This window comes from Nyctibius grandis, chromosome 3 (genome assembly GCF_013368605.1).
Source record: "Nyctibius grandis isolate bNycGra1 chromosome 3, bNycGra1.pri, whole genome shotgun sequence".
In the NCBI taxonomy this organism is placed as follows: Eukaryota; Metazoa; Chordata; class Aves; order Nyctibiiformes; family Nyctibiidae; genus Nyctibius; species Nyctibius grandis.
In genome coordinates this window covers 60645638-60661663 of record NC_090660.1, presented here as the reverse complement: position 1 = coordinate 60661663, position 16026 = coordinate 60645638, and the positions used below count along the sequence as shown (strand labels likewise).

The window sequence follows — 16026 nt, the reverse complement described above, 5'->3', positions numbered from 1 at the left end:
AAAAAGAGGCACCTTGAGACCATACTGGGTCCCCTAAGGAGGTGGGTTGGGTGTGGGGGTTGAATTCTGCAAGGTGCTGAGAAACTCGTGAAAACGTAGGTGCCAGAAATTGCATATCGGGGTTCAAAAATGTCATCTTGCTGACTTCACCCGTGTCAAATTTACAATATAGCTCTATTGCTGATAACAGGTATCTGTGTGTAGTACTAAATTCTGATATCTGTTTCACATCACTCATCTGAGCACAGATCTGTTATTTGCTTTCTTCTGTTAGAGCTTCAAAATGTTGGCTCCCTCTCAGTGGTCCTAGGAGCAGAGCCCCAGCAGGCGTGCCTATAAGCAGTAGGAAGGGACAGACATCTGCTGTAAGCGTCAGTACAGCTCGGTTAACACTGCACAGGGTTCTGTGGTTTGTGAACAACACATAACTTTTTATCATTCAAAAGTTTCTTGCCGACTTGTAGATTTGCCTTTTTACCATGTTCCCCAAGATAGTTTGACAAGTCAGCCTAAAGTGATGAGCGTTCTGACACAAACTGTGTTGTGTCTTAGAAATTTTGCCTGCAGTTGTTTTACTGTAGTATTGCTTTGATTTGAAAAGAAACTTTCGACAAAGTGGTGTGTTTTAGGATATAACAAAAAAAATTCCAATATTGTGCTGCATGTATTACAGAGATTTTCTGCTTAGTCCTTATTATTCCTTTCTGCTTTCCTTTTTTTCCTTCATATATGTAAATGGGGAAGAGTATAATTTTTTTAATTTTTAACAGTTACTGAGAAGCAAAAATCTTAGAGACAAGAAAGAATGTGAGCTTTAATTGCAAATATTAAATATGGTTTTAAACTGACATTTTGAGAGCAAATTGCCCTGGCAATTTAATGGCATTTTAAGGGAAAGCCTTAGCCCCAGAGTAGGCTCTTTCAAATCCAGAAGTATTTCTTTGCTTGAGCTGACCAGAACACAAGTATACAGGTGTGTAAAATGCCTTAAGATGCTGAAAAGATTTGCGGGGACAATAGACTGTAGACCACAGTGAAGTGCCAGTACAGATCTTGCTGACGCTAATGGTACGGTTCAAAACCGTTACTGAACATCAGGGACCATAAGAGTAGCCCCCAAACAAATGTTTTACCTCATTGTTGAAGATGGTACCTTTCTGGGAAAGCTGCTTTCTCTGCGGGCCTGAACAGTTGTGTTGGGTTTGTTTCTCTCTTTGGAGTGCCAGTCTGTTTACTGAAGTTATTAGTTTATAAATTTTGCCAAGGTAAAGTAACTGTGAGAGCTTTAAATTAGAATAAGTGCCACTTCTGTGTGGCAGGTTCTTTTGAGGACTGATTAGAAAGCAGGCCTCCTGGTGCCTGCCCCTTTATGCATGGCACTATTGCTGTGGGTACTTGTTCATAGCTTACCTTTGAATTTATACAAGTGTGCACTGTGATATGATGAATCGCCGTCCAATAGCGAAGATTCCTCCTCTTTTTTCTGGGATCGAGCTAATACTTCACTTTAAAGAGTTATTTTAATTAGGTGGGTTTTATTGTAATGAATTAAAATTAACTTGGAGTAGCAAATTATATAAGACTGCGAGCGTTATAGATTAGCCTCACCATAGCTACAGCACATCTTTTTGTAAAGGAATTAAACTTCTGTATTTCAGACACCTTGGCACTACACATAGACAGCAAATGAGTGTAAGCGTTGTCTCCAGTTATTTTACTCTTAAATGTGATTCTTTTCACTCGATCAGAGGTTTGCCACAGTAAAAACCAGTCCTAATGGGCAACAAGGGGTGAAAGCGGCAGTTGCACAAGGCTGGATCCCCTAGCAGGAGATAGCCTTGGAGATAGGAGTACCACAGCATCACAAGCCAAACCCAGAGGTGGCGGGGGGGGGCGTTTCTTCAACTGTCAGTGCAGGATCAAGGCAGGATCTAATGACAGTCGGACTTGCAACGTGTCATTGGCCAGCTGTGTGACAGGAACCAGAATGACCAACCTCAAAGAATGACATTTGATAGGAGGATACTTCTTCCCTGATGGGGAGGAAAGAAAAAGGCATAAAAGGATGCTTCTTTGTGTAGTCCTTCTTGTTTGGAAGCAGGGGGAAGTATTAAAATGTGGCAGCTGGACTTCACTGTCATACCCCTTTTATAGGTTCTGAAAATAGGAGAAAGTGAGAGTAAAATTCCTCCCATTTGGCTGTGATCACATTTCATGCTTCTTTTACACAAATGCAAATGACAACAAAACCAGAAGACAATAGAGAATCCAGACTTCTGCATTTTACAACCAATAACCACAATGACAAACATAAGATTTTATTGTCCTGGTACCACATGTCAGTAAACACTCCAGATTTATTGATTTACAGTGTGTGTCCTTACAAAAATTAGAGAAGTAATGACATTGTTGTAAAGGGCAAAATAGCATTCTGGTCTCTCTAAAAGTCACCTTTACAACATGAAGTTTCTTGGACTGAAAAGGTGGGAACTCAAATGAGGTTAAGAACACAACATTTCAACATACGGTTCTTAACTGTCTAACTAGTTGCCAGCTATGAAGGAAAAAAATTGTCCTTATTTTCTTTTCCAACAAGTAGATTTGTAATTCACACACATTCCAAGCCTGCCACATAAGCACCATCCCAGTTCCCACTATTCCTTCTTTGAAGAGCTGTAGGGATAAGGGCTATAAGAAGCTGTGGATGCCTCCTCCTTGGAAGTGTTCAAGGCCAGGTTGGATGGGGCTTTGAGCAACCTGGTCTAGTGGAAAGGTGTCCCTGACCATGGCAGGGGGGTTGAAGCTAGATGATCTTTAAGGTCCCTTCCAACCCAAACCCTTCTATGATTCTGTGTCCAAGGTGGACTGGCACAGCAACCAGTTGTAAAGGTAGTCAGGGAGCAAAAGCCGTGGAGGCCTCTGTTTATCAGCTCAGAAATCTTTGGCCGTTGCCATCAAATCTGCTCAATCTGGCTTTCCTTGCAAACTGTCTTGAAGGAAATAGATGCATTAATGTGCAACAGATTTCGGAGTATTTAGAAGAGGAGGAGAGCTAGCAGAACTCCATAGCTTTTCCTTTTCTTTCCTACACATTTTGAAAATTGCTGTACTAGGAACAAGGGGACATATTTCACTTGTGTTGCTGATTTCGGGATCCGAAATATGCATCGGTCCACTTACTTACACATTGTCTTGACTGGGTGTACGTATGCTTACTAGCTGGATAACTACCAAACATGATTTCCATGTAAAAAAGCCAGGTTTGGTGATTTTAAAACTGGGCTGTTTCAGGATTTCTTTTTAGCTGAGTGAAAACAGTGTTAGTCACTCTGAGTGAATCTCGGGCTGATCCATAACCTCCAGTGTGCTGACAGCTGTTGTACAAGGCCCCACGCACTGGCTGGCAATGTGTGGGGAATCCAGATTCCAGGCTGTCCCTTTGTCACCTGATTAGCAGAATACCCAGCGTTATGGCACGAGGTAGGGAGGTGAACTCGGCAATTGATACGAGTGTGAGATGCGTCTGTCCGCATAATAAGAGTGCAGACAAGTTACGGCGCTTTTCTTTCAGGCTGTATCAAGAAACTTGTAATTTCCCTTGTAATTTTGTTCAAAGGAATTCTTGTACATGCACCTGTGGAAAAGTGGGAAGGATCATTGTTTTAAAGGTTGTCCTTTGCATATAAATCACAGCGCTGTGTGCTTCCCCATTTTAATTGGGTGACCTTTTGAATCCTATGGACAGTCGCTTAAATTCTGAACCTGCCAGTTGGTTTAAGATTTGGAAGCAGTTCATGATCCAGGCTTTAAAAGTAAAAAAAGGAAATTTGAGAAGAAGATCCACATGGAAGGTCCCTTCTCACAACTCATAGAAAACCTCATTGCTAACCAAATAGATGTGTGTAAAATGCAGATTCATTTGTCAGTTTAATCCCTGCAAAGACCTATCAGGATTCAGCGAGTATGAGAGAAACAGGAGGAGCAAGAAATGTGTAACGTTTCCAACAGGACATTTCTGTGCAGTTATCAATTTAAGCTTCCATTATTTGTCACTAATTACTGCACCGAGCTGTTAAATATTTAGTAGTAGTTTGTTTAATTGTGTTTGACCTATAAAGCAATCTGTACATAGCATAGCTCCAGTTCCAGGAGCCAGTTCCTCACTCTCAGCTAGGCAAATTTGTATTCACATAAGATGAACACATATTGTCAGACAAGGGTTTTTGGTTTTGTTGTTTGGGTTTTTTACCTCTCTCTCTTCCCCCACAGATTTATTTATCTTTGAGGTATCTAAAATTAGAGCACGAAGTAGGAGTGCTGCTCATGGATGTAAAATGGGAGGGAGGTCAAACTTAAACTTGTTTACAGATGTTGCAGTTTAGAAAGCACCAGCATGATAAATTAAACATAACAAAGAAAAAAAAAATTAAAGCAGAGCAACAACTAGCCCGTGAACATATGCGTCTGTAAAACACTGACTTAATGCCTAAATATCTTATTAGGCAGTATTGCCTATCAAAGCTTGTTGTCCCCTGTTACTCTGTTGAACAATAGCTGCAGATAAACCTGGATTTGTTCAGCATCGGGTTCTGCTTGCTCTTTGCCTGGCTGTGTCTGACACAGTGAAGAGACTTCTGGCTGTGGCCTCTGCAGAGGGTCAGTCAGTACATGAGCAATATTCACTCTATTTTAAACCCTACAGGCCTGGCTCAATTCTTACTTGTCCCTATCTTGAAAATCCCTTGATTTCAGAGGAGTTTCTCTTAATTTATACCAGGGTAATCATAACCATATTCTAAAGTAATAAGACTTTTGATACATTTCTCAGAAGTGCCTCCTTTTGCCTTTTTTGTTTAAGATTTTATTCCCACTTAATTAACAATTTTCTTTTTGGGGAAGGATGCTTGTCTATTAATTTCAAACATTTGCAGTATCACAAAACCTTTGTTTTTCTATAGACAAGACTTAGGCCTGGATCCTGATTAGCAGTACAGCCCCTTTGCAGCAAGAAAGAACGGGAAGGTTTCCCAGTTTCAACAAATTGCTGTGGACGTGTCCTAACCATTGCCCTCTTCCCATGCCATCATCTTATCGTTTATGGGGGTAATACACACACCTTGCCCATGCAGCCAGGCATACCTTGCCTGAAATGGAAGAGGTTGTTGTCAGTTCCATTGCATTTCAATAAACACTAAACAGGGCAAGGGAGGCTTATGGAAGGCTATTGCCTGGCACCATAGGTTAAACCAGCCTTGGAGCTACTCTTATGTTAGAGGCTTAACCAGGAGCCCCCTGCCAGTGCTCGTAATGAGGAGGGTGCAAGGATGGTGAACAGACACCTGTGTTTGTGTCTGTTCTCTTCTGGTGACAATGATGAAGGTCTTCATTTGCTGTACCTAGGAATATATGTCATTCTTTTCCATACAACAAATCTGTGATATATTTACTCGCATATAATAATCCAAAAAGGAAGTATTGACATTTTACTAGTCACTTACTGGAAGTCTCTGAAGAAAAATAGGTATCAGGGGGTTTGGTTTCATTTGGTTTTGGTTTTAATTTTCGCTTTGCATCCCTGAGAACACACTATCCAATCTGACATTTTTTTATGGATTGGTTCTCTCTGGCCCAGCTGGAAATGCTTGAGTAGACAACCAGAACACTGAGAGTTTTACATAAATATGATAAAGAGCATGATCTGATTAGCAGTCATGCCATTTCAGAGACATTAATATAATATCACATAGCTTAGGTGAACTAATTTATATGGATAACTGCAATTCAGTGTAGACTTTCCTAAATTATCATTATCATTGTCAACAGTGGTCAATCATGACCTAAGATGACCATTTAATTGGCCATCATGTCTGAGAACAGACCTGATTCTCAAAGGCTGGTAAACATCAACTCACTACACGTAAGTGGTATTTATGGGTACGTAAGTGGTATTTATGGGAACACAGATTCTCTTGGGATTTGGTCCCTTCTTTGTTGTGGAAATAGCTCTGGTTTAGTTCAGATCAAATACTTGTTTCCTTGGGAATCTCAGGTTTCAGAGACTGTATTTTGTTAGGTCTATACTGGTGATCAAACTTGGCCTGGATGAAAACTCCATGGCTGCTTTAGGGCATTTAGAAATTCATTGGTACTCCTCCTGCTCTGCCAGCTGCACTGCAGTACTGGAGATGTTGGTGTCAGGGACACCTAGCCTGGAATTTTTTCTGTTCTGTCCAGAACTCCAAAGTCTCCATTTGGCTTTCTACTTTTCACCTATGAAAACCTATTAGACACCATCTCGTTTCCAGCACCCTCCTTCACTAAGTGTGGGATAACTGTGACCATTGCAATCTGAACATGTATTGATTTTTGTGTCAGAAACATCGTAATTCCTGGGATGAAAAATATCAGAAACATTTGTGAGTTACAAGATTTCAAATACAACAATTTAAGCTAATTTCATGTAGTTTGTCTTTTATGAAAGGAAGGGAGGGGCCTGGGAGGGAAAATAATCTATGGCCACATCATCTGTTCATGAGCTTCAACTGAAGTTGCTCTTTTTGTATTTCACCCCTGTAAAAAATACGGAAACGTTTACAATTGGAGTGTTCATAGATGCTCTGTCAGTACAATTAAGCATAGAATGGACCTAGATATGTCCCTAACCTCCAGTTCATTCATTTGGTGGAGGTGGACTGTGGAAGTGTTTACCCTTACTGTAGGAACACCAATCCCACCTATACTACATTTTCCACTGTATAGCAACTGAGCCTGAGAAGCCCATGTGACAGCATCTTCTTAATTGCTTGCAGCAGCAGTGGAACCAGGGCCTTAATGTTTTGGGGCATTGAAAGTAAGTTTACTGCTTTCAGATGCTTTGAAATGGCCCAGATATTCTACTGAAACCAGGTCCTGACTATGCAGATATTTGAGGATGGCTGAGCCTCTTCTTCTCCTGGGATGAACATCAGGAAAAAAAAATCCTAACCCTGAGGTCTGTGAAGCTGTGAAATAGTCTCCCAAGAGGAGCATTGGAAGCTCTAATTAAAATCGGACTGGGCAAAACACTTGAAATTACACTATAGGCAATAATCCAACACTGGCAAGATGGGTGGAGAAAACGCCCTAATGGGTCTTTTCTGTCTTTAAATTCTGTGAATTCTTGTTCTTCTCTTTTATTGTGCTATTTCACCTTTTTCTTTGATAGTGACACAGTGTCATCTAGCAAGTATTATAAGATGCTATTGTGAACGGATTAAGATGATGTTAGATGTCAAAAGAAAATGCAACAGTTTCTCTGCAGGTTCACAGTGATTATATGGAGACAAGAAAAAGAGAAACTGTAAGCAAGGGACATCAGTGCAGTGCTTCTGATCTGTAAGACAGTGGCAAATGCCTGCAATATAAATGTTTATCATTTTGACATTACATTTCATATCCTCTGCTTATGAAGAATAACCACATTCCACCAAACCTAGCACAGGTGTGGAAAAGTAATTTACTGTACATCACTCAGGTTGCTGGAGACATCTTCTTTCCAAATCTTTCAAATATCCCCAAAGACCTGGACTAAATAATATCTTTTTACATCTTAATTTATAGTATGTATTTAATCTTAGTATCTTACAATTCTAAATATCTCATCAATTTAGTCTTGGGTTTAATCAATCATATTACAGTTTACCAGGAAAGAACCCTGCCATAATATAATGGGGCTTTGACAAGAAACTTTGTGTTGCAGTGCTGAAGCAGCACAAGTTTGAAGAAAGGGTATAAAAATCAACCTTTTCCAAGATTTTTCTTATAGTTATGGCTGAATAAGTTTCATTTATTTGTTTTTGGTGTTGCCACTTAACACCCCTCTTCCATCCTCCTCCCTGCCCCCCCGCCTCTCCACACGATGCAGTATTTCAGCAGTGTCCAATGCAGAGCTTTCTGCGTGAGGCGTCTTATATCATGACAACCAGTTAAGTAACAAAGCATCAGACCGAAGTTCTGGAAACCATGTTGACACTCTGAAACTGCATTTTTGATTCGTCATTACCACTGCACTTAAGGTTTTGCTAGGCTTGCCTTTTCCACCAGCCTTTCTTTCTTCCGCTTTGGTTCTGGAAAATCCAGCATCCTCTTGTTAGATGCAGACAGTTTGAAAAGTATGGTACAGGGTAAGAAGCTGGAATAAAAAGAGGGGAAGAGAAGCAGAAAAATCTTGATTAGAAAGTATAATTTAATAGAACATGTATTGAACCAAATGTATTGATTAATGTGGAAGATATAGTATTTATATTGATTCAAACTAGAGATTTAGTACTAAAAGCTGTAAGCCAAAAAGCTGTTGCAGATTGCTACAAAAGTCAGTTTAATGCTGTCCTTGAGAATGCCTTCACAAAGAAATTCTTCTAATGTTTGAGGAGTAGGTAGAATGCGGTATATGTCAGTTTGATCCCGGAGGGTTTTATTTTGTACTCTAATAGCTGTTACGAGCCTACATTATATCCAAGGAGTAATTTTCCTTAGGGGTGCCCAGCTCGCTTTGTGTCAATATTCTAGCATTTTAAGTCACGTACAGTATATGCTTCTGGGAACAGTGCAGGAGCCAGCCAGACTCATAATGGTCTGCATTCATTAATAAAGGCAGAAGCTTCTGTCCCTCCATTGCCCACTACAGGGATGCCTCCCTGGTCTTCAGGGACCCGTACAGACACATTTAAAGAAAGCTTTATTTTGAGTGGGCAGGAGATGAAATGCAGGACTTGCAGGCATTTCCTAAGTCAGCTATATGCCCGAGCACAGGGGTGACCTTAATGGGTCAGAGAAGAATGCAGGTCAAAAGACTTATTATCCAGCCTGTTGGAAACCAATTGCTTTTGTTAAAAAAAAAAAAGTAGTGCTTAAAGGTTGATAGTAATGTAGACTTCTGTTTTACAACCTGGAACTGTATTGTAGTGCAGTGGGGTGCATTTTTTTTTTAATGCAAAAAAAATACGGGATGATCCGTAATGTACACAGATAAAGGATTCCAGATAAGTGATAACATGTAGGGTACCATAATTACTTAATCAGTGATGATTGATCACTTATTTTTGTGTTCTTGAACTAAGGAAAAAATAACATGCTGCCGTGGTACCGTTACCATCTGTTGAAATAATGCATCTACATTTCATCTTTGTATTTCTTCACGTGTACACTCCTTGCACTGTTTTGTCAGGTACAACCATATCTTGTTTTCATCTAGTCATAAAAAACAGCAGTCACATTTAAATTGAATGCAACCGCAGTTCACATTAAAGATTCTAATGGACTAGTGAGTCTGTGGCTATCTGTGGATATTTTTTTCTTCATTAATTTTGATGCTGTGGGCAGGAACTTTTTGCTAGCTAATACTTCTCATGTTCTATCTATCTGAAACACAAAGACATATACCAAACAACAAAAAGTATAATTACCTCTTTTGTCTCAAGAATTTCTGCAAAGAAACATTTTTATTTTTTTCAGAGGAGATTCTTCCACGCAATATTACAGGGAAATCTGTGCATGTTTTTAACTCCTTAGCACTAACAACAGGGATATCTCAAAACATTTTCATCCAGAAAAGTGGTGACATAATTTTATAGCAGTTCACATAACAGTTGGGATTCGGGGGTCTGCTAACAAAAATAATGATCTCTAAGAACAGAGCAAATACATTTTATGAGTTCATTTGCTTGAGAAATATGTTGAATTCAGGTTTTCCCAGGTAATATAGCTGCTTTACAAATAATACCAAGACAGAGAAACTGGGGATGTAGGACAGTTTTCCTGGCTTGGTTTGTGTCTCATGTGGTAACAAATGCAGTGGCACACATACCTCCTGCTTCACTTTTCCTCCATTTTGTGCATGCAAAGCTTGAACTCGTGGTTGCAAACTACTTTCTCCTCGTGTAATCTCAGATCTTGGAAATGATAACGTAGCTATTGCTGAAGTCCAGGAAAGATTATGTTAAGAAAAAAATATTTTTCCCTTTCCATGGCTAAGTAAGAAATTGAAATTTTTGCTTCATAGGGAGACTACCTCATAATTAAACAGATGGGTTTATGTGCAATCAGATTTGGGGGGGGGCAAAGAAGGGGAGCGCATGATATCCCCTGTACTTGGTTAAATGACTTCTCTTTGGCAAGTGGGTGTACTAATTGCTCCGAACTAAGAAGAAGAAGTTTCCAGAGGAGATGTGTTTCGAGCTCGTGTAGTGTGTCTTTAGTGAAGGGCAGTGAGCTCTCCGAGCCACACAGGGCACCTTGACTGTAGTATTGTGCTCTCCCTGGGTGTACTGCACTCCTGCCGTGTCCCTGCCATGTCCCCGCTGGCAGGAGCCCCAAATCCTGCTCTCCCCGCCTTCCTGGACTCCCACTGCCAGGGAGGCGGGGAGCTCACTGCACACAAGGCAGAGACTATCGGAGTCGAGATCTGCTGTGTGGCTAACGGAGGAGAATTTTTGCCCTAAATTTTTAAATACAGCACCCCTCATAAAAACAACAATAGTTCATAACTGGGATTAATGTTTGCAATTTTCAGTCACTTAGACGTGGGGTCTCCAATAGATGGCTTTTGGTGGAGTGGAATATGGCTCTCTGTGGGATTACAGAATTTTCCTCCTTTTCTTATCTGTCTCCTCCCATCCTTCACCTGCTTGTCTTGTCAATGTTATGCTTCTGCAGTGTATTTTTTTTGAAATTTTTTTCCCACTTAGCCCAATAGATATTTCTCCCTAGTCCCTCACTATGGGGAGCCTTAATTACTTTGGAAACCATGTTTTGTTTTGACTGTTTACAATAAGTATAGTTGCCTTTTTAAGGCCTAAACTGCTCAAAGCATTTCCTCGTGTTTGTATCCTGCCCTGTCTCATTTTTCTGTGCAACACTTGTTTTTTTTTCTATTATCTCTTCATTACCTCTAGAGAATCTCATTTTGCACCAGGGCACGGGAGTCAGGGACACTGAGAGCAGGGGCAAGTCAGTCCTTATGCCGTGTTTTATTTTGTCTCCTTCGTATTTGGACCATTTTGTTTTTTAGTCAAAAATGTCATTGCAGACAGAGTTACGGCTACATTTCTAAAACACCTTTTGACTGCTTCGTATGCAACTGCCAGCCCCAAACTGATTATGCATTTTTCAGTTAGTGAAAAGAAATAAAACATGGGCATGACTGACATGCTTGCTCTCAGTAGATTAGAAACAAAAGACCCCTCCAAAATATCTCTCTGCAATATAACAACTGGTATATGACTTCACCTACTCAGAAGCAGAGAAAAAAAACAGAATTCAGGCTGCCACCCCATATGTAACTTGTCCTGTTGTTTCTAGGTACTGCAGGGTCTCAAATAAGCCGGTGGTGTTATGCTGTAAGTGCTGCAATAAATGAACACAACAGGATGACAAAAGGGCTGACTGTCAGGCTTAACTCTTAATTTCCTTGCTTTTGTGGTTTGAAGTCAGAGCCCATTACCTGTGACCAGCCAACATTTTAGTCCGCAGCTATTGTTACTGCTTTACAGCATTTTGAAATGGTTTTATGGGGAGGATAAGGAGCTAGATGAAATCAAGTGGTAGAGTGTATTTTTTTAACACTCTCTGGCCTTGAGCAGTCTGGAATTCCTGCCATCAGCATTAAATCATTTTGTATTCACATCTGGAAATTGCATCTTTGAGTGTCACTGGGTCATTTTCCTTCAATCTTGAGAATGGCACTACATTAAAAATTCCTCAGTCTTACTGTAAGATCCTTTCCTTGCCAAATGTCCCATGAACTATTGTTTGTGTGCGTGCACGGTTTAGGGAGAGGGAAGGAGGAAGGGAGGGAGAACTATCAGGCTGGTCAGCAGTCATGCTGTATTTCCCATTTGTTTCATCAAGGCTGTTTTCATGTGCCTTTTCATGGGTGGCTTCTGGAGGGTATGGGTCAGTAGATGTTTCACTTCGTTGAAATGATGACTGTCTTTTAGGAACAGGTTCATCCTGAAGTGCATTAGTCCAGAGGGGTTTTAAGACAGATTAACCTAATAAAGCAGAGTGAAGGGACTGGATGTGCTGGGAGCAAATTACAGGACGTGACACCCCTGCCCTCTGGGTCACAGGCCCAAATCTGGCCCAGATTACTAAAGGGAAAATTCATCACTAATCAGTGGCTGCCCTGTTGCCTGGGAAGTAGCATTCACAGACTTTTTCCAGTTATCTGTGGATCCAGTGTACATTGTAGAAGACTTAACATGTATTGGATGGGTTCCTTGCTCTTAGCTTGGTCCTTGTGAAGGATCTGAGCCACCGCAGGCATTGAAATAGCATCTCTCTTCCATAAAAGTGGTCGATTCTATTAGAGCAGTGGTAGGAAAGAGAGTGAAACTTGTGTTTGGTGCTGGAATTAGGTGATTTACTCGTATGGGAGAGGAGAATTTCAGACTCCGAAGTCCACACCATGTCACCTCACATAAGGTACTGCATTCACTTGAGGAAAAATACCTGTGGTTTTTGGTGACCAAAGGAAGGGCTGTGGCAGCCCCTCCTGTTTTCTCTATCAGCCCCTTGAGCTCTCTGCTGGGCACAGAGTGACTCTTACCGGGATACACTGTGCTGTACTGTTTAGGGGGAAATAGGTTTTAATGCAATAAAACATTTGAAGTGGTGCCACAGTCTAGGAAGCACAGTCTAATTAGCATATTTTGGGTTTGTAGGCAGCAAGGTCTTTTGTGACGAATAAATGCACTTCTCATTTGCATAATGCATAAACCATGAGCCGTATGTAAGCGGACACCAGAACCGCTGACCTGGTATGCAGCTTCACTGGGGCAGGTCAGCCCAAACCTGCCTGGAGAGAGCACGTCGCAGTGGCGCACAGAAAGAACACCAGCGTAAAACAGCTGGGGAAAGCTCCTCTCTCTGATAACGGCGCTGATTCTGGCTGCTTGAAAACAAGGAGGGGTCGAACAGACTCTGTTTCCAGTCCATCGTTTTGCGCGATGTGTTGGGAGAATTGTTTTTGCATCTTTCTTTCACGCAGAAATGCCTGTCCTGTGACTAAGCTGTTTCTTTTGTTTTTGTTACAGAATCATACGATGACCCAGCACAGCAGTTAGTGCAAGGCCCGTCTCTTCCAGCGAATTCTTTGTGGCACAAAAAGGGAACACGTTTTACTCTTTGCACGAAACTTTCATTGTTAATGTATATTATTCAGAAACATTGTATTGTACCATAAAACTTGTATTATCGAAACTGTTGGATGTTCATGTGTTTGAACTTTTGAGCACCGGATAGACTTCCTGTATATAAAGTGTTGCACATGTATTATGTTGTCTGATACTAAAATGGTCTTATAAAGACAAGTGGACTTGGGCCCTATTCAAGAAAGACACAAATAATAATAATACTGTGTGAGGGGAAAAAAAGCTTATGAACAAGTGTCATTTTCAAGGAGGAGGAAGAAGGTAATAGCTATGTTCCATTACAGCTGTTTGGCCTTCCTTTCGTTTAAATTTCAGTCTAGAAATCTCTCTTTTGGTATACAAACGGATGAATCTAAGACTATTTTTTATTGCTGAAGATTCTTGCAAAAAATATGAAGAGACTCTTTCTCACAGAGCAGGAACCCACAGTTGAATAAGGCCCGTATATATATTTGTAAGCCTTGCGATATGACAGATAGCATTACCATATATGCAATAGTTGTTATGTAGATTGTCAAAGGAATTTTTTTTCTGGATACCATTTGAAGCTTTGAGTGTTCAAGACTTTCCTTAATGATTTCACAATGGCCAAATTCTTGAATCAATTGAACTAACCTGTATGTTACTGTTATTAATGTTTACTCTGCGATCTGAACCTGGAGATTACTGGAATTGTTTTCCAAAAGGAAATAAATTCAGTTTACCATTATGTGTGAGCGTGCCTGTGTCTTGTCTTTTTCCTTTGAAAGTAGCATTATTATTTCTGCTCCTGCAGTACTTCAAGGACCACCAAGATCCAGAATCCCGTTGTATCAGGACCTATACACTGCTCGGTAGGAGAAGGTCACTTTTCTCAGAGCTGGGCATTTAACTAAATGTAATTGTAGAAACAGATCTGCTGGCCCACTGCAAAGCAATGTGTGCTTGAGGGTAATATTCACTTGTTTTCTGGTTTTCTTTCTTAGTTTGTTTTATTTGGCAGTCTCAATAATTTCATAACTGTACACTTGACATGTTGGTTGCCAGAGGAGTCACCACACATCTTCTGTGTGTAATTATCGGTGTATTTCAATGCGATATTATTTAGTGACTTGGGTCTAGTATTGACAACCGGGAGCCACCGCAGCTCTGCTGATAGAACTGTTAACCTCACATCCTTCCCCCTTTCTTCTGACAGGGGTACCAGAGCTGGAGGTGGTGCACACTACGGGATGATGCTCACAAGCCCAGTGGCCCTGTGGGAACTGTCACAAGACCTCCCAGCTTTGCTTGGGTCTGAATTGGCTCCTGACTGCCTGCAATTTCAAGAAGAAAGAAGGGGATAAAAACTCTCGTTGCCTACCAGTATCCCCCACTACTCCAGCTCACCTATGAAAGAGGACCAAAAAACGGTTCTCCAGCTATTTTAGTGTCTTGTTCTATTGCTGGAATTGCTGGTTTTATCCCATGGAAACAGTGTTGCTGAATACTGCAGTTAAAGAGCTGCACATCACAACAGTCCAAATGGCTGGAGCTGCTGCCTATTGCTGTCAGGGTAGATATAAAGTGTGATTTCCAGTTTGCTGAATGTCACATTTTGACTCTCCACAGATGGAGGATGGAGAAGGAAAGAAGTAAAGTCTGAAAGTCTCTGGTTACCAGATACTCCAAGAAAAAAAATGTGGCATGTTTAAAACTCCAGTTTTGAGAATATTGTGCATATTTTGCCAAATACAAAAAATAAAATCCTGGCTTTTGTATAACTCTCTCATTTGTGCTGACAAAAAGATAAATAGAGGCACGAGTACACAAGGCTTGTAAAATGCCAGTTCTATTTGTAAGTCAGAAACTGTTCTCATTCTTATTCTCATTAATATATTACTCATCTCGGCCAAATTGAATGTGATGATATGTTCTTCATTTTTGACAGATACCTTAAAGGATATAAGACATTTCAGCCTTCATGTGTGAAAGTGTGACATATTGGTTAAGACTGAAAATAACATGCTTCTAGTAGAGTTCAAGTATATAAGAAATATTACACCCTACTGTTTTTGTAAATGCCAGAGTGCCACTGAGTTGAGACAGATGGTATCTGGGAAAGATGCAATCTTATAATCAAAAGCTAAAATATGTCAAAAATATGTTAGCAAGCAAAACATAGCATATTACTAGCATCTCATGTCATGACAGCTTGCAAAACACGCAAAGACGCTGAATTTCTAGACATGTAAATAAAGGAACGGTAAACAGAGCAATAACAAATGTGATGAAGACTTTATGCGTTGATTGTCCCTTCGGGTCGGTATGGGGGAATAGAGGGGTCTTACAGCCACAGGCAGCCCCAGGTGGCTTCTGAGAGCTGGCTGCTAGTATCAAGTGCTGGAATCCTCTTACCTTTTCTAAAGTAACAGGTTTTTCAGTGATACCTAAATAGCTGTTTAAATAGATTATGGAAGACATCTGAACTTCCCAATGAGAACTGAGTATTCCTCAGGGAATTACCACAGCATTTAGAAAAATCAACAGGAGAGGCAGATCATCTTGCCTGTTGGAAGAAGAGACACGTCTCTCTCTGTGTGTGCATTTCAGCTATGGCACGCCTTTCTCTGTCCTGGGTCAGCAAAAGCTAAGAGGAGCCCCACCTCGTACCCTTAACCTAATGTGAAAGGATAAATCTATTGAAAAGATTGTGTGGATAGATTGATGCGCAAGGTATCCTTTTACCTCTGAGACTGGCTTCATTCCCAAGATTTCAAGTGGACATGAGTTTTACTGTAAGTGATAGTTTAATAAAACGATTAGTCCTCCTGCTTGTTTGCCAGAGCTGTGTTCAGGAAATGTCACAGACCTAAAG

At 40.6% G+C, this 16026-nt stretch overlaps 1 protein-coding gene across 5 annotated transcripts in view; it reads left to right on the top strand.

Moving 5' to 3' along the window:
* The window catches only part of ZNF521 (zinc finger protein 521), a 242183-nt gene extending 228284 nt beyond the window's left edge, over positions 1-13899 (top strand). For all 5 annotated transcript variants that reach the window (XM_068396135.1, XM_068396134.1, XM_068396140.1 and 2 more), the window contains one exon: positions 13074-13899. In XM_068396135.1, the coding sequence (XP_068252236.1) occupies positions 13074-13103 (30 nt within the window). In that variant the 3' untranslated portion in view covers positions 13104-13899. The remainder of the gene's footprint in view (positions 1-13073) is intronic.
* Positions 13900-16026: the final 2127 nt, after the last annotated feature.